The sequence below is a fragment of the Bos grunniens genome, chromosome 5, assembly GCF_055505025.1.
Source record: "Bos grunniens cultivar Pamir isolate PY7600 chromosome 5, Bosgru_T2T1.0, whole genome shotgun sequence".
NCBI lineage: Eukaryota > Metazoa > Chordata > Mammalia > Artiodactyla > Bovidae > Bos > Bos grunniens.
The window spans coordinates 63,919,993-63,933,443 of NC_141169.1; the positions used below are offsets into that span (position 1 = coordinate 63,919,993).

The 13,451-nt window shown below is 43.2% G+C and overlaps 1 protein-coding gene across 10 annotated transcripts in view; it reads right to left on the bottom strand.

The window, feature by feature from the left end:
* The window catches only part of ANKS1B (ankyrin repeat and sterile alpha motif domain containing 1B), a 1,153,827-nt gene that overhangs the window by 34,052 nt on the left and 1,106,324 nt on the right, over positions 1 to 13,451 (bottom strand). For all 10 annotated transcript variants that reach the window (XM_086400851.1, XM_086400849.1, XM_086400857.1 and 7 more), the window contains one exon: positions 6,993 to 7,130. In XM_086400851.1, the coding sequence (XP_086256977.1) occupies positions 6,993 to 7,130 (138 nt within the window). The remainder of the gene's footprint in view (positions 1 to 6,992; positions 7,131 to 13,451) is intronic.

Below are 13,451 nucleotides of genomic sequence, written 5' to 3' on the forward strand. Positions count from 1 at the left end.
CCTAAAACTCATACAGTGTTATATGCCAATTGTATCTTAATTAAACTGGAGAAAAAGAAAGGGCTCAGGAATCTCACTTTCATTAAACTGGTCACAGTGTGGTTGACTCTGGTGGTGTTCTTCCCCTGCACTTAAGTTTGCTGATACTTAGTGATGGAAGAGGACTATAGAATGCTGTCCCCCAGCCTGCTGACCACAATTTCCTGCATTCTGTCATCTCTCTTCTTCCAGGTTGGATCCTTTAATGGCCCACATGCAACCAAGAAAGCACAGGAAAGAGGGATCCTCGTCTCCCCCACACACCACCCACAGGCATCAAGACTTTGATGTTCCCTACATATTGCAGAACTAGTCTAAGCTTCACACACTGAAGATTATAGAATTTGGGAGTTGCAAGTAAGAGAAAAATGAGCATGGTTAAAAATCCCAAAGACTGCAAACATGTTCTTTATAGAGAGGTGAGAATTAGCTATGGTTTAGTGGTGGTCATGGCTTTTAATGCTATTAAAACAAAATAAACATTTCATACTATAGAACTATTGAATGAGATCCCTCCCAGATTTCTAAAATAAATCTGACAGTTTCACAAAAAATGCATCAAAATCTTTCTGATCTACCTGTCTCCATTCTATGACCTAGATGTCTAGACTGAGTGAATAATATATAGAAGATGACAGTTTCCAAGTGATCTTAATTCTATCTATCTGTTTCTTTTGGTGGCTTTTAAGGACAATCACTGCAGCCTTGGGATCTAGTGGCCCCAGAAACAACCCATTCTCCCTCTTGTCAGCCCAACGGCATGGTATTCCCCTTCACTCACTGGAGATAAGGGTGGAGGAGAGGGGCTTCCCTGGTGGTCCACTGGTTAAGAATCCGCCTGCCAATGCAGGAGACTTGGGTTTGATCCCCAGACCAGAAGATTCCACATTCCAAGGAGAAGCTAAGCCCGTGTGCCGTAACTACTGAGCCAGTGCTCTGGACCCGAGAACCACAACTATTGAAGCTCCTGCACCTAGAGCCTGTGCTCCGCAACAAGAGAAGCCGCTGCAGTGAGAAGCCAGCGCACCACAATGAAGAGTAGCCCCTACTCACTGCAACTAGAGAAAGCCCATGCGCTGCAGTGAACACCAGCACAGCCACAAAGAGAATAAATAAGTCTTTCAAAAAGAAGAGTGGAGGAGAAAAAAGCTGAATTTGTTGTTTTAAGTCTCAAAACTCCTAGACTCATGAAAGTGTTAGCCACTCAGTTGTGTCCGACTCTTTGTGACCCCATGGACTGTATGCAGCCCGCCAGACTCCTCTGGTCCATGGAATTCTCCAGGCAAGAATACTGGAGTGTCCATTTCCTTCTCCAGGAGATCTTCCCAAACCAAGGGTAGAACCTGGGTCTTCTGAACTGCAGGAAACTACACTCCTAGACTCACAACACACATTTTTTCCCCTACCTAGGCCTATTCTCTTCCCTCAAGTTTTCACTGCCTGGAAGGTGGAGGTTGGGCAGCTTCTTGTTCAGAAGTGGATGAGGCATGTCCCATTAGAGAGGTGACTAGGAATCAGCTGCCACCATAGTGAGTCTAGAATGCAGAGTAAGTCGGGGTTTGCTGATAGGTATAATGGGTGTGTATGCTGTGCACTTAGTCGTTCAGTTGTGTCTGACTCTTTGCGACCCCATGGACTGCAGCCCACCAGGTTCCTCTGTCCATGGGGATTCTCCGCGCAAGAATACTGGAATGGGTTGCCATGCCCTCCTCCAGGGGATCTTCCCAACCCAGGGATCGAACCCAGGTCTCCTGCATTGGAGGCAGATTCTTTACCATCTCAGCCACCAGGGAAGCCCAATGAAGTATAATACACACTGGCTTTTCTTGGGAACACTAATTCCACTTCTGATCTAGTCTTTTTTTAATTTTCATCTACCTGTCATTTAAAACTGAAAATATCACAAGCTGAATTTAGTGTATTAGGTTGGGGCAAAAGTAATTTCAGTTTTACAATTGTTGAACTTTGTCGTTTGATATTGAAATACATTCTTAAATAAATGTGGTTCTGCTATACATCATTTTAATGTGCATGTCTCACTTTATGATTTTTTGCTAATGAGATATTACTTGTGGTTTAATTTATATTTCTTTTAGACAACAGAAATAATGTTAGACAAAAAGCAAAGATGAGTGATTTTTTATTCGAGTTCAAAATGGTCATAAAGCATCAGAGACAACTCAAAACATCAACAATGCATCTGGCCCAGAAACTGCTAATGAATGTAGAGTGCAGTGGTTGTTCAAGAAGTTTTGCAAAGGAAACGAGAGCCTTGAGGATGAGGAGTACAGTGGCTGACCATCGGAAGTTAACAATGACCAATTGAGAGGATCATTGAAGCTGATCCTCTTACAACTACGCGAAAAGTTGCCCAAGAACTCAATGTTGACCTTTCTGTGGTTGTTTGGCATTTGAAGCAAACTGTAAAGGTGAAAAAGCTCAATAAGTGGGTGCCTCACAGCTGACTAAAAATTTAAAAATTGTTATTTTGAAGTGTTATCTTCTCTTATTCTATGCAACAACAATGAACCATTTCTCGATCGGATTGTGACGTGCGACAAGTGAATTTTATATGACAACCAGCAATGAACAGCTCAGTGATTGGACTGAGAAGAAGCTCCAAAGCACTTCCCAAAGCCAAACTTGCACCAAGAAAAGGTCATGATCACTGGTGGTCTGCTTCCCATTTGATCCACTACAGCTTTCTGAATCCTGGTGAAACCACTGTATCTGAGAAGTATGCTCAGCAAATTGATGAGATGCACTGAAAACCGCAACGCCTCAGCCAGCACTGGTCAACAGAATGGGCCCATTCTGTTGTCTTCTCCATACCAGCACCTGATCACACGTTGCACAACCAACACTTCAAAAGTTGAATGAATTGGGCTACAAAGTTTTGCCTCATTTGCCATATTCACCTGCTGTTGCTGCTAAGTCACTTCAGTCATGTCTGACTCCGTGTGACCCCACAGACGGCAGCCCACCAGGCTCCCCCGTCCCTGGGATTCTCCAGGCAAGAACACTGGAGTGGGTTGCCATTTCCTTCTCCTGACCTCTCACCAACTGACCTCCACATTTTCAAGCAGCTCGACAATTTTCTGCAGGAAAAGTGCTTCCACAAGCAGCAGGATGCAGAAAATGCTTTCCAAGAGTTTGTAGAATCCTGAAGCATGCTACAGGAATAAACAAACATTTCTTTTTGGCAAAAATGTGTTGATTGTAATGGTTCCTATTTTGATTAATAAAGATGTGTTGGAGCCTAGTTATAATGATTTAAAATTCATGGTACAAAATTTAAAAATTGCAGTCCAAAACTGCAATTACTTTTGTACCAACCTAATAGATTCTTAGGAATGAGAACAAGCTTAGAGAAGATAAAGCGTAGCATTTTCTGAAGTGTGTTCTGCAGAATGCCAGGCCCATGAGGAGCTTTCCTGGCAAGAGGCTCCCACGGCCAAATGACCCTGGAAAACACAGAGCACTCCCCCTCCTGGTGTCTGAGCCTACTGAGGGCTCTGCAGTGTCTCAGAGTAAGTAACTATGTTAGATTCACATGCTTGCTTTCGTAGTGGGGCTTGAGCTTCCCTTCTAAGACCACAGGATTTCGATGTGAAAAATGTTCTGAATTTCAAATCCAACTCTCTGTAAACTGGAAGTTCTCCTATCACTGAATTTTCTTGATAATAGGAGATATTCAGAAAAACTTCCTATGACTCATAAGAAATCTACAAAGTGAAAGTAGTAATAACTGCAATTAAAAATGTGTATGTCATGGCGGGGGGTGGGGGAAGAAGAAGGTGGGATGAATTGAGAGAGCTGCACTGACATATGTACACTACCATGTGTAAAGTAGAGAGCTGGTGGGAAGCTGCTGTGTAGCGGGAGCTCAGCTTGGTGCGCTATGTAACCTAGATGGGGGTGGGGGTGGGAGGGAGATTTGAGAGGGAGGGGATATATATACACACATAGCTGCTCCATGCTGCTGTACAGCAGGAACACAACACTGTAAAGGAATTATACTCCAATAAAAAGTAAGCAAATATATACTCAAAACACATCAGCTGAAAGACTAAATGGATACTGGAGGTATTCTTTTGCCATTTGGGCAGCCTGGGGGACTGATTCATATCAAAAGAATGTTAATGCTTCAAGAATGGGCTGAATATTGAACTGCCCTACATAAAGACACGAAATCCATGCTCAAAGAGGCTTTTTTTTTTTTTTCTTCAGTGCAAACAAAGCTTGGTGCATCTCAAAATTGCTCAAAGGCCCAGGTCAGGACTGGTGGCCTTTGTGACTGTTTTTGAAGTTAGACAAACTGTTCACCTAGAGAGAATTAAAATGGTGGATTCATGGCGTAAGATGAAAATCCTTTGGAGCTGATACCAGACTCCTAAGCTAGTGAATGTCTACATTAAATCAAACATCTGGATGAAAAGATAAAAGGTGAAGCAATTCTCCACATGTTTTCAAAATGTACCAGGGACATTGTGTTGGTCTTAAAACCAAACAGTTGACTATTTTTCCCCTATATTTCGCCTCAGAATTCTGGCGTCACATATACACCAGCTGAAAAACTTAAGGGGCCAGATGGCCCATGGGTATCATTTTTAGTTTGAATAGAGAACACTGTTTTAGATACTCTTATGGAGGCAAATTATATATTACTCTAAAACCAATTTAGAAAGAAACACTGCAATTCCCAAGGGAAGGCTGGAATTCATCCTGACAATACTGGAATATTAATGCTGACACTCAATGAAAACACTATATAGAAGTAATAGACCAAGAGAAGGCCTACAGAGTCTATGCTTGCTTTCTACTGCTTCTGTTTATTTATTCTAGTTTTTTTCAGTTCTTTTGCAAGGGCAGTGGGAAAACGTGGGACTATAAATATACTTCTGAAAAATCTACCTTATGTCTTTTAGCAGGAAAAGGCCAGAGTGAATTGTGAGGTCAGAAGGGAAGGAGAGAGACAGAGGTGGTGCTGACCATGACACATTGTTCATGAGCCTCTATATACATTCCTTCATTTCAGTCCCAATGAAAACCTGTGAGGGACACATCCCTGCACCTGTTCTGTAGACAAAGGAAATCAGGACTCTGAGTCCTGCTCCTCATCTAACATCAGGGAGCAGGCAGCGAGTTGGAATGTGAACTCTGAGCAGCTTGTCCTTTCTATGACACCAAGGCAACTCTCCCAGAGAAGGGTGTATCATGCAAACCAAAAGGTATGGGGATAGAAAGATAAATTCTGTTGTTTAGAGAAACAACTGCATCTCACAAGAATGGCAAGTTATGTCTAAAGGCACCAGAAACCTAATGTGGACATGGCTTTAATCAATAATTTTGATCCCATGGGAACAAATGCATCCAGGGATACTGTAAGGGCTTGGCTTTGCAGTCCTTAACTGTTAACACCGACCACCTGTATCTGAAAAAGACTTTCCAAAATATACAAGCAGCTCATGCAGCTCAATATCAAAAAAATACAAACCCAATCAAATAACAGGCAGAAGATATAGAGACATTTCCCCAAAGAAGACATACAGATAGCTAACAAACAAATGAAAATACACTCAACATCACTCATTATCAGAGAAATGCAAATCAAAACTACAATGACACATCACCCCACACCAATTAAAATGGCCACTCTCAAGAAATCTACAAACAATAGATGCTGGAGAGGGTGTGGAGAAAAGGGAACCCTCTTGCACTGTTGGTGGGAATGTAAATTGATACAGCTACTATGGAGAACAGGTTGGAGGTTCTAGAACTACCATATGACCTAGCAATCCCACTCTTGGGCGTATATCCTGAGAAAACCATAATTCAAAAAGACACATGTTACTCAATGATCACTGCAGCACTATTTACAATAGCTATGACATAGAAGCAGCCTAGATGTTTATTGACAGATGAATGGATAAAGAAGATGTAGTATATGTATACAATGGAATGTTAGCGATAAAAAGAAATGAAATTGGGTCATTTGTAGTGACGTGAATGGACCTAGAGTCTGTCGTACAAAATAAGTCAGAAAGAGAAACACAAATATTGCATATGGGTTAGTTTTAAGACAATGACAAACAGGATTATAGGTGGTATAATACCATAAGGACATCATTACAAGACTAATTTCTGAATACGGGTCATAGTTAAATAGACCAAACCTCACCGTTCCCAATTACTATTTGTAGATGTCTAATTTAATTACTATTCAATATAGAAAACCATAAGTATTGTATGAAGCACTAAAATTTATATTTCTTCCAAACAAACCTAGATTACTATGTCCTACTATTTAGAAATGGCTCCCCAAGAAACCAACAGATATAGTGAAGGAACAAAAGCTGAAAGACATTTACTGTATTTTGGTACCAAAGAAAGGAATTCATTAAATTTAAAAAGTGAAGTTAGTAGTTGATCAATGGCAGTTCAGATACTGAATAGAAATGGAGTTTGAAATTTAATGGATGAGTGAAAATATAGAAAAAGCTCAGAAAAGCTGAAGTCTGCAAAATATCTTATACCACAAATACCTTAATATTTGGTAAAACAAACAAACAAACAAAAACCAAGCATTTGGACTTCCTGGTGGTCCAGTTGTTAAGAATCTGCCTGCCAGTGCAGGGGACACAGGTTTGATCTCGGAGCCAGGAAGATCCCACATGTTGAGGAGTAACCAAGCCTGTGTTATATGCCACAACCACTGAAGCCTGCACCTAACACCCATGTTCTGTACAGCAAGAGAAGCCACTGCAGTAAGAAGCTCAACAGAGGGCAGCCCCCTGCGTGCCACAACTTGAGAAAGCCCACATGTAGCAATGAAGACCCAGTACAGCAAAAAAAAACAAAACTCAAACAAACCAAGCATCTACACTGCTTTCAATAAATTCCAGGTACATTCACAGAAATCTTGAGTCAGTCTAAAGAGGATGGGTACTCACCACATCAAAGGCCGTGAACACGTGACAGTAGTGGTGATTGGACTTCAAGTCCTTAGTGATATAAGCGAACGTCGAGAGGTCTTCCGGGTCCTGGGCAGCACAGGAGATGTTACGAATCTCATGCTCAGCAATTATGTTCTGGAAGAAATGACATAAATGACCACTGTTTTCCTCTGCAAACCAGCCTATTTTAGAACCAAGGCAAACGACCTGGGAAGCAGCTGCTGTCCCTTTTCCTAGAATGTTCTAGACTAGCAACATTCAAAATGACCCACTCTCTGTGGGCAAAGGTACACCAGGTCTGGAAGGAATATTTTCGTTTAATGAAAAACAACCTAAAATAGTCTGAACCCGGAGCAGCAGTTCTTGCCTGGCGCTGTGTAGACACTTTAAAAAAAATAATTATTGTTAAGGATTTTACTGTTTCCATCCCCCACGTACACTGGGAGAGTCAGCGCTGCCTCCTGCCAGCTCTTCCTGGAAGAGCCCCCCTGCCCTGTTGTTCTGCTTCCCCAGGAACCTGAGCCCTCACCATCCCTTACTGTTGTCCTGTGCCGGCCAGAGCTCCCCAGAGCCAGGCAGGTTGGGGAGGGCAAGTCAAAGCACTCTCTCTTGACAACTCTGCAGAGACGAGGGCACAGGGGTGGGAGGAGGGAAACAGCGCACCACGGGCTCGACACAGGGCCCTGTGGATGACAACACTTTGCTAACTATTCCCGCCGTGTTGTAATTACGAGTGGGCGCTGGAGGTTAGCCTCAGCAGCTCACAGGTGGAAACTGGTCCTCAGACAGTGTAAGTGCCTTAACGCAGGGCAGGTGGTGGAGCTGAGCCCACAATCTGCGGTTTATCGGACCGCAGAGCTCAGGCTCTCTCAAATACAATGCAATGCTTCTCACCCCCAGCCTCTCTCTCACTGGTTCAACACCATTTCATTTTTCTTCTCACTAGCAATTTTTTCATGGCCTCTCCTTGCCAGCCTCCTCATCCCAACCTCATTCCCAATAATGGGAAAGTACCCGAGGAAACGTTTAGGTACAATTACCCTGAAGCACAAAATAATCAAGGAGAAACCACTGGGCTGCAAACCCTGCCAGATACTTCTTTTGATATATTGATGAATTTAAGAAGGAAAATATTTCACATAATCGTGCAATCATTTCTTAATCTCATAATATCCCATTTATAATCTCATAATATCTCATTTATGATTTCTGCAGTTGTCATAGATCTAAAACCTTTAATGATTACCCTAATTACTTTGTAATTGCACAGTCTTAAATAACCCAAGCACATATAATGCTCCGGGTACACCCATCAATATCTAAAAATGCTTACAAAATGCCCTTCCCTGCCAGCGCCCCGAGCAAGTTTTTCACGCCCCTCACTCTGCTGAGCTGTGTGGTTAGGAAGCAATTACAGAATTAACACATGAAAGAAAATTAAATTAAGACATTCTTCACAGTGGTCCCTTATGTTGATACTACATGTAGCACTGTCAAAAATAAACTGGAGTCAGAATCGCATAAACAAGTAACATCCTCTTGCAGGATAGAATTTCAAGATAGAAGGTCCAGAGCCTCTTCTGACATCCAGACAGCATTTCTTCAAGAAGAAAACTAAATTAGGAACTTGTGAAATCTTAAATTTAAAATTAATAAGAGCTGCGTGATCTTTATAGGTACAGTGTTAGCAGGTGCTCTGGGCCTCCACCGTCATTTGATTTACTTTGTTTCCGTCATTTTAATTGGGGGCTGCGAGTTCTTTCGGCAAGTCTGTGTGGATGCAGTTTTGTCATCCAGGATCCACTCTTATTGGAAATAGAGCATTGGCTCCAACTTAATTGGTATGTTGTGTTCTTGAGATTTTTAACTAGCAAAAGGTAGATTCATTGGAAGGACTGATGCTGAGGCTCCAATACTTTGGCTACCTGATGCGAAGAGCTGACTCACTGGAAAATACCTCGATGCTGGGAAAGATTGAGGGCAAAAGAGGAAGGGGGCCACAAAGGATGAGATGGTTGGATGACATCATCAACTCAATGGACATGAGTTTGAGCAAACTCCGAGAGATAGCGAAGGACAAGGAAGCCTGGCGTGCTGTAGTTGATGGGGTTGCAAAGAGTCAGACATGACTGAACAACAACAAAAAAGGTAGATTAACTTCTCAGGAAAGTGTTACAGTGAAAAGTGCCCTGTGACTTTTATTGCACTGAATACCCTGAATCTTGCCAGTTCATAAGATGTCACTCTTGATTTTCAATGATGTATGACAGCCCTCTGGCCCAGGGAAAACTTGTAAAGTAGATCAAGCTTTATCTCTTGAGCTCTCTCTTAATTCTGAGCTTCATGTGTCTGTCCTCCCCAAGTTTGTATCTTGAAATCCTAGCTCCCAGTGTGATGGTGCTTAGAGGTGGGCCTTTGGGATGTGATTAGGTCAAGAGGGTGGAGCTCTCGTGAAGGTGATTAGTGCTTTTACAAGACGAGGAGCCAGTAGGTCCTTGGTTATTCATTTTAAATATAGCAGTATGTACCTGTTCATCCCAAACTTCCTAACTATCCCTCCTCCCCATCTTTTCCCCCAGAAATCATAAGTTCATTCTCTAGGGAACTCTGCTCAATGTTATGTGGCAGCCTGGATGGGAGAGGAGTTTGGGGGAGAATGGATACATGTGAATGTATGGCTGAGTCCCTTTGCTGTCCACCTGAAACTATCACAACACAGTTCATCAGCTATACTCCAATACAAAATAAAACATTTAATAAAAATAAATAAATAAATCTAAGTTGGCTTAAAAAAATTGCAAAAAAAAAAAATCCCACCCCAAAACAGTCAAGAGAGCCAACTGGCCCTCTCTGCCATGAGGACACAGCAGGAAGATGGCTGTTTATGAAGCAGCAAATGGAGGCTTTCATCAGATACTGTATCTGTTGCTGACTTAATTTTGGACTTTCCAGCCTCTGAAATTGTGAGAAATAAATATTTGTGGTTTAAGCAACCCCATCTATGGTAATTTATTACAGCACTAAGACACTTTTCCTCTTTCTTGACTTTCCCTCCCAATTTTCTGAAACCCATCCCCACAACCACTCCTGCCCGCCACTCCCTCACTTCTCTCATCCCCAGGAGCCCAGGACTGTCTCTTAACTCTGAGGCCCTGCCCTCCTCCATGGTGCTCCATGTTCCAAAATCAGCCTCTTCACCTACTGCTGAAACTTTTATTCCTCTGTTCTCATGGTCTAAACCAGAGGAAAGGCAGGCTAATAAAAATGTTCTATAATCAGTTAATAGCTCATGTTACTGGCCTTTAATCATCCTAATTGGCAGTTGAAAAATATGCTTATAAATGAATTCATACTGATGGACTGGCTGGGGAGGTATCTTGAACAGAACTTCCTGATAGGTTGGTGGTGCTGGAATGTGGACAGGACCTGGGATCTCACAACTGATGTAACCGAGCAGGACTCACTGCTGATGTAACCGAGTGAGGCCTTTTCAGGACAGACCCCGCTCCCACATGCTCTCAGAAGTACCCAGATAATAGTAGCTCATGCCTGAGTTTTTCAGATGCTAAAAAACCACCACCATGCATGCATGCTTAGTTGCTTCAGTCATGCTGGACTCTTTGCGACCCCATGGACTGTAGCCCAACAGGCTCCTTTGTCCATGGGATTCTCCAGGCAAGAATACTGGAGTGGGTTGCCTTTCTCCAGGGGATCTTTTTGACCTAGGGATCGAACCCACATGTCTTGTGTCTCCTGCATCAGCAGGCGAGTTCTTTTGTACTAGCACTTGGGAAGAAATGAACTACTTGATGATCAAGAGCGCACAGCCACCAGGCCACCTGGCGCCTAAGGGTTGATCACCATCAACCAGTCAAGAGAACTATGCACGAGCTGATCACATACCTGGGGACACCAGTCCCTCACTTGGTCTTTAAAAATGCTCTGCTGAAAAACTAAAAAAAGGTGTGGTGGTTCTTTATTTATTTTTTTAAAATGCTTTGCTGAAACCCTCCAGGGAGTTTGGGTATGGGCATGGGCCACCCATTCTCCTTGCCTGGCCCTGCAATAAACATCTCTCTGCTTCACACGCTGACACTGGGAGTGTTTAGCCTCACTGTGTGTCAGGCACACAAACCTACATGTGGGGACACTGAGCTCAATGCTGCCGTCACTGCATCACCTTTGTAGAATGGCAAGGCCAGGTCTCCATGTGTATGATGATTCTGAGACTCAGGAATAGTCCTGGCCTACAGACTACACCACAGCTGTGGATGGAATGGAGGCTGCATGTGCTATAAACAACTTGTTTAGGCAAAAGTCCTAAATTAATCTATGCCTAAAAAAATAGCATAAGCCCCGCCTGAGGCTGACATTCAAAACAAACAAACCCAGGCACTGAGTTATTCCTAATTTAGCTGGATGGGAAGACTGAGGAGGGGGTCAAAGCAGGAAGGCAAAATGCAACCCAATCTTGGTCAAGTGCTGGATGTGGGGACTGTGTCACCTCTTAGAAGGCCCTGCTGATCTGAAGACGGGTTTGGAACTAAGCAGTTGTAGTCTTCTTGGTGGAAAGCCACGCTAGAGCTACCTTGGGCTACGGAGCACCAGAAAGCTGGTGTGATTTATCTGTAACATTTTAGTATAAATCTACTCCAAGTCCCATTTTTAGTTCAATGTCATTTTTGCTTCTTCCTTTTCAAATAGAGTTTAATTATTCAATTTGTTTCCTATGTTGGTAGGTAATAAACTCATGAGTTGATAACCAGGTACCTAGCCTTCTCCATGAACTCAGCCACAGCTATTTCTTCATGAGAGTAAAAGGAAAGAAGTGTTTTGCTGGAAGGTTCACCTTTTACCTAGTCAAATGCAAGCAAATAGGAATGGAAGTGTAAATTAAGCATCCATTGCACTTCAAACGAATTGGTAGAAGGAGCTGTGGAAACAGAAAAAAGTAACAGAAAAAAGCATTAGGTTAGGGAATGGGAAAGTCAAGTTTTAGTCCTTCTCAGTGACCAGCTGGTTGTGTCACTGCAGGGCAGTCACTTGGAAAAGGGTCTGAGGCCTTTGGTTACTCTACATGTCCGGAGAAGTCCAAACACCCCCTCTATGTGACAGGGCAGGGTTACAGAGATGTGGTTGTCGGGAGGGAACAGTTTAAGAATCAAGAACAACGAAACATCAAACATAAACAATAAGCTGTGACTTCTGCTTGTGTCTCAGTACAGGCTTAGTGGTCACAGCACCTCAAATTGTGAGGTCTTCCCAGATGTCTACAAATCACAAGTCCTTCACTTCAAGTCAGAGTGGCTCCCTGTCGACAATGCTTCCCAGGGGAGGAACCTGTGGTGCAAACTGGAAGCAGGACCTGGAGTGCATCAGCCTGCTCCTTGCCTGCTGTGGGCATTAACCAGAGGCTGGCCTTTGCACAGGACCAAGTGGCACACACGATGCCCTGCAGACACTGCTGATGAGCACAGCTCCCTTCACACCATGACCCGAGCACAACCCTTTCAGCGGTGGCTCCTCCACACCCCTGAAACCAGGCCTTCAGCCCTGGCTGGCAGTGTCTCTCAGCCGTCCTCAGACAAACTCTACCAGCGCAGCTCTTCACTGTTTCCTACCTTCTAACACAAGCTCTCTGCTCTGGTTTCTCACACACTAACTCCTAGGCCACGGCCCTGAGTCACCCACCATCCACCCTCAGATTGAATAGATCAGCTGCACCTTAGGATGCTGGGATGGGGACCCTGTGTAGCCACCAGTGTTGAAATCAATGTCCCCAAATTCCTGAAAAAGCCAGCCAAGTGCTTTTTAACTAGTTTTAAAATTACCCAGACTCACCAGTTTTCTTTTGTGATTGCCAAAAAGAGATATGAAATTGGAATGTAACATATTATCTTAAAGGTCATAGAGAGTTTGGCTTCACCTGCCACCAACATATGCATCTGCCTTTGCTCTGGATTTTGAGAATAGGCTGAGGACCACACTGTGAGGACTTGAAAGACACATGGGCTTTCTTCATCTAGTGTCTTTATTCATGCAATTATCTTTGGCATATCTTTCAGTGCTTAGATGTCCAGGTAGTCCTTAGTGGGGAGAGCTCTATGAGTAACTCATCTAAGTACGGGTGACTAGAGCAGAAGCATCCTCTCAAAGTCTAGGATCAAGATCTACGGCCACTAATGTGTCCATAAGGTAAAGGCCACAGAGCCAACAGTGCTCCCTCCTTCCTCTGATGGTGGAGAGAGCGTTAGAGAGGATGCTATTATCATAGATACACTCAGTCATGCCACCAGCTTCATGGGACGACAGTCTTAAGACTCTGGAAACGTCTCAGGGCAAATACAACTTGTTTAGAAAATGTCAGAATCCAAGCCTGCTAATAACACTGTTAATCTAAGAGATTGTTAAACCCATATGCTGAAAATATACTGCCTTTCATGATTTTCAAGTGCA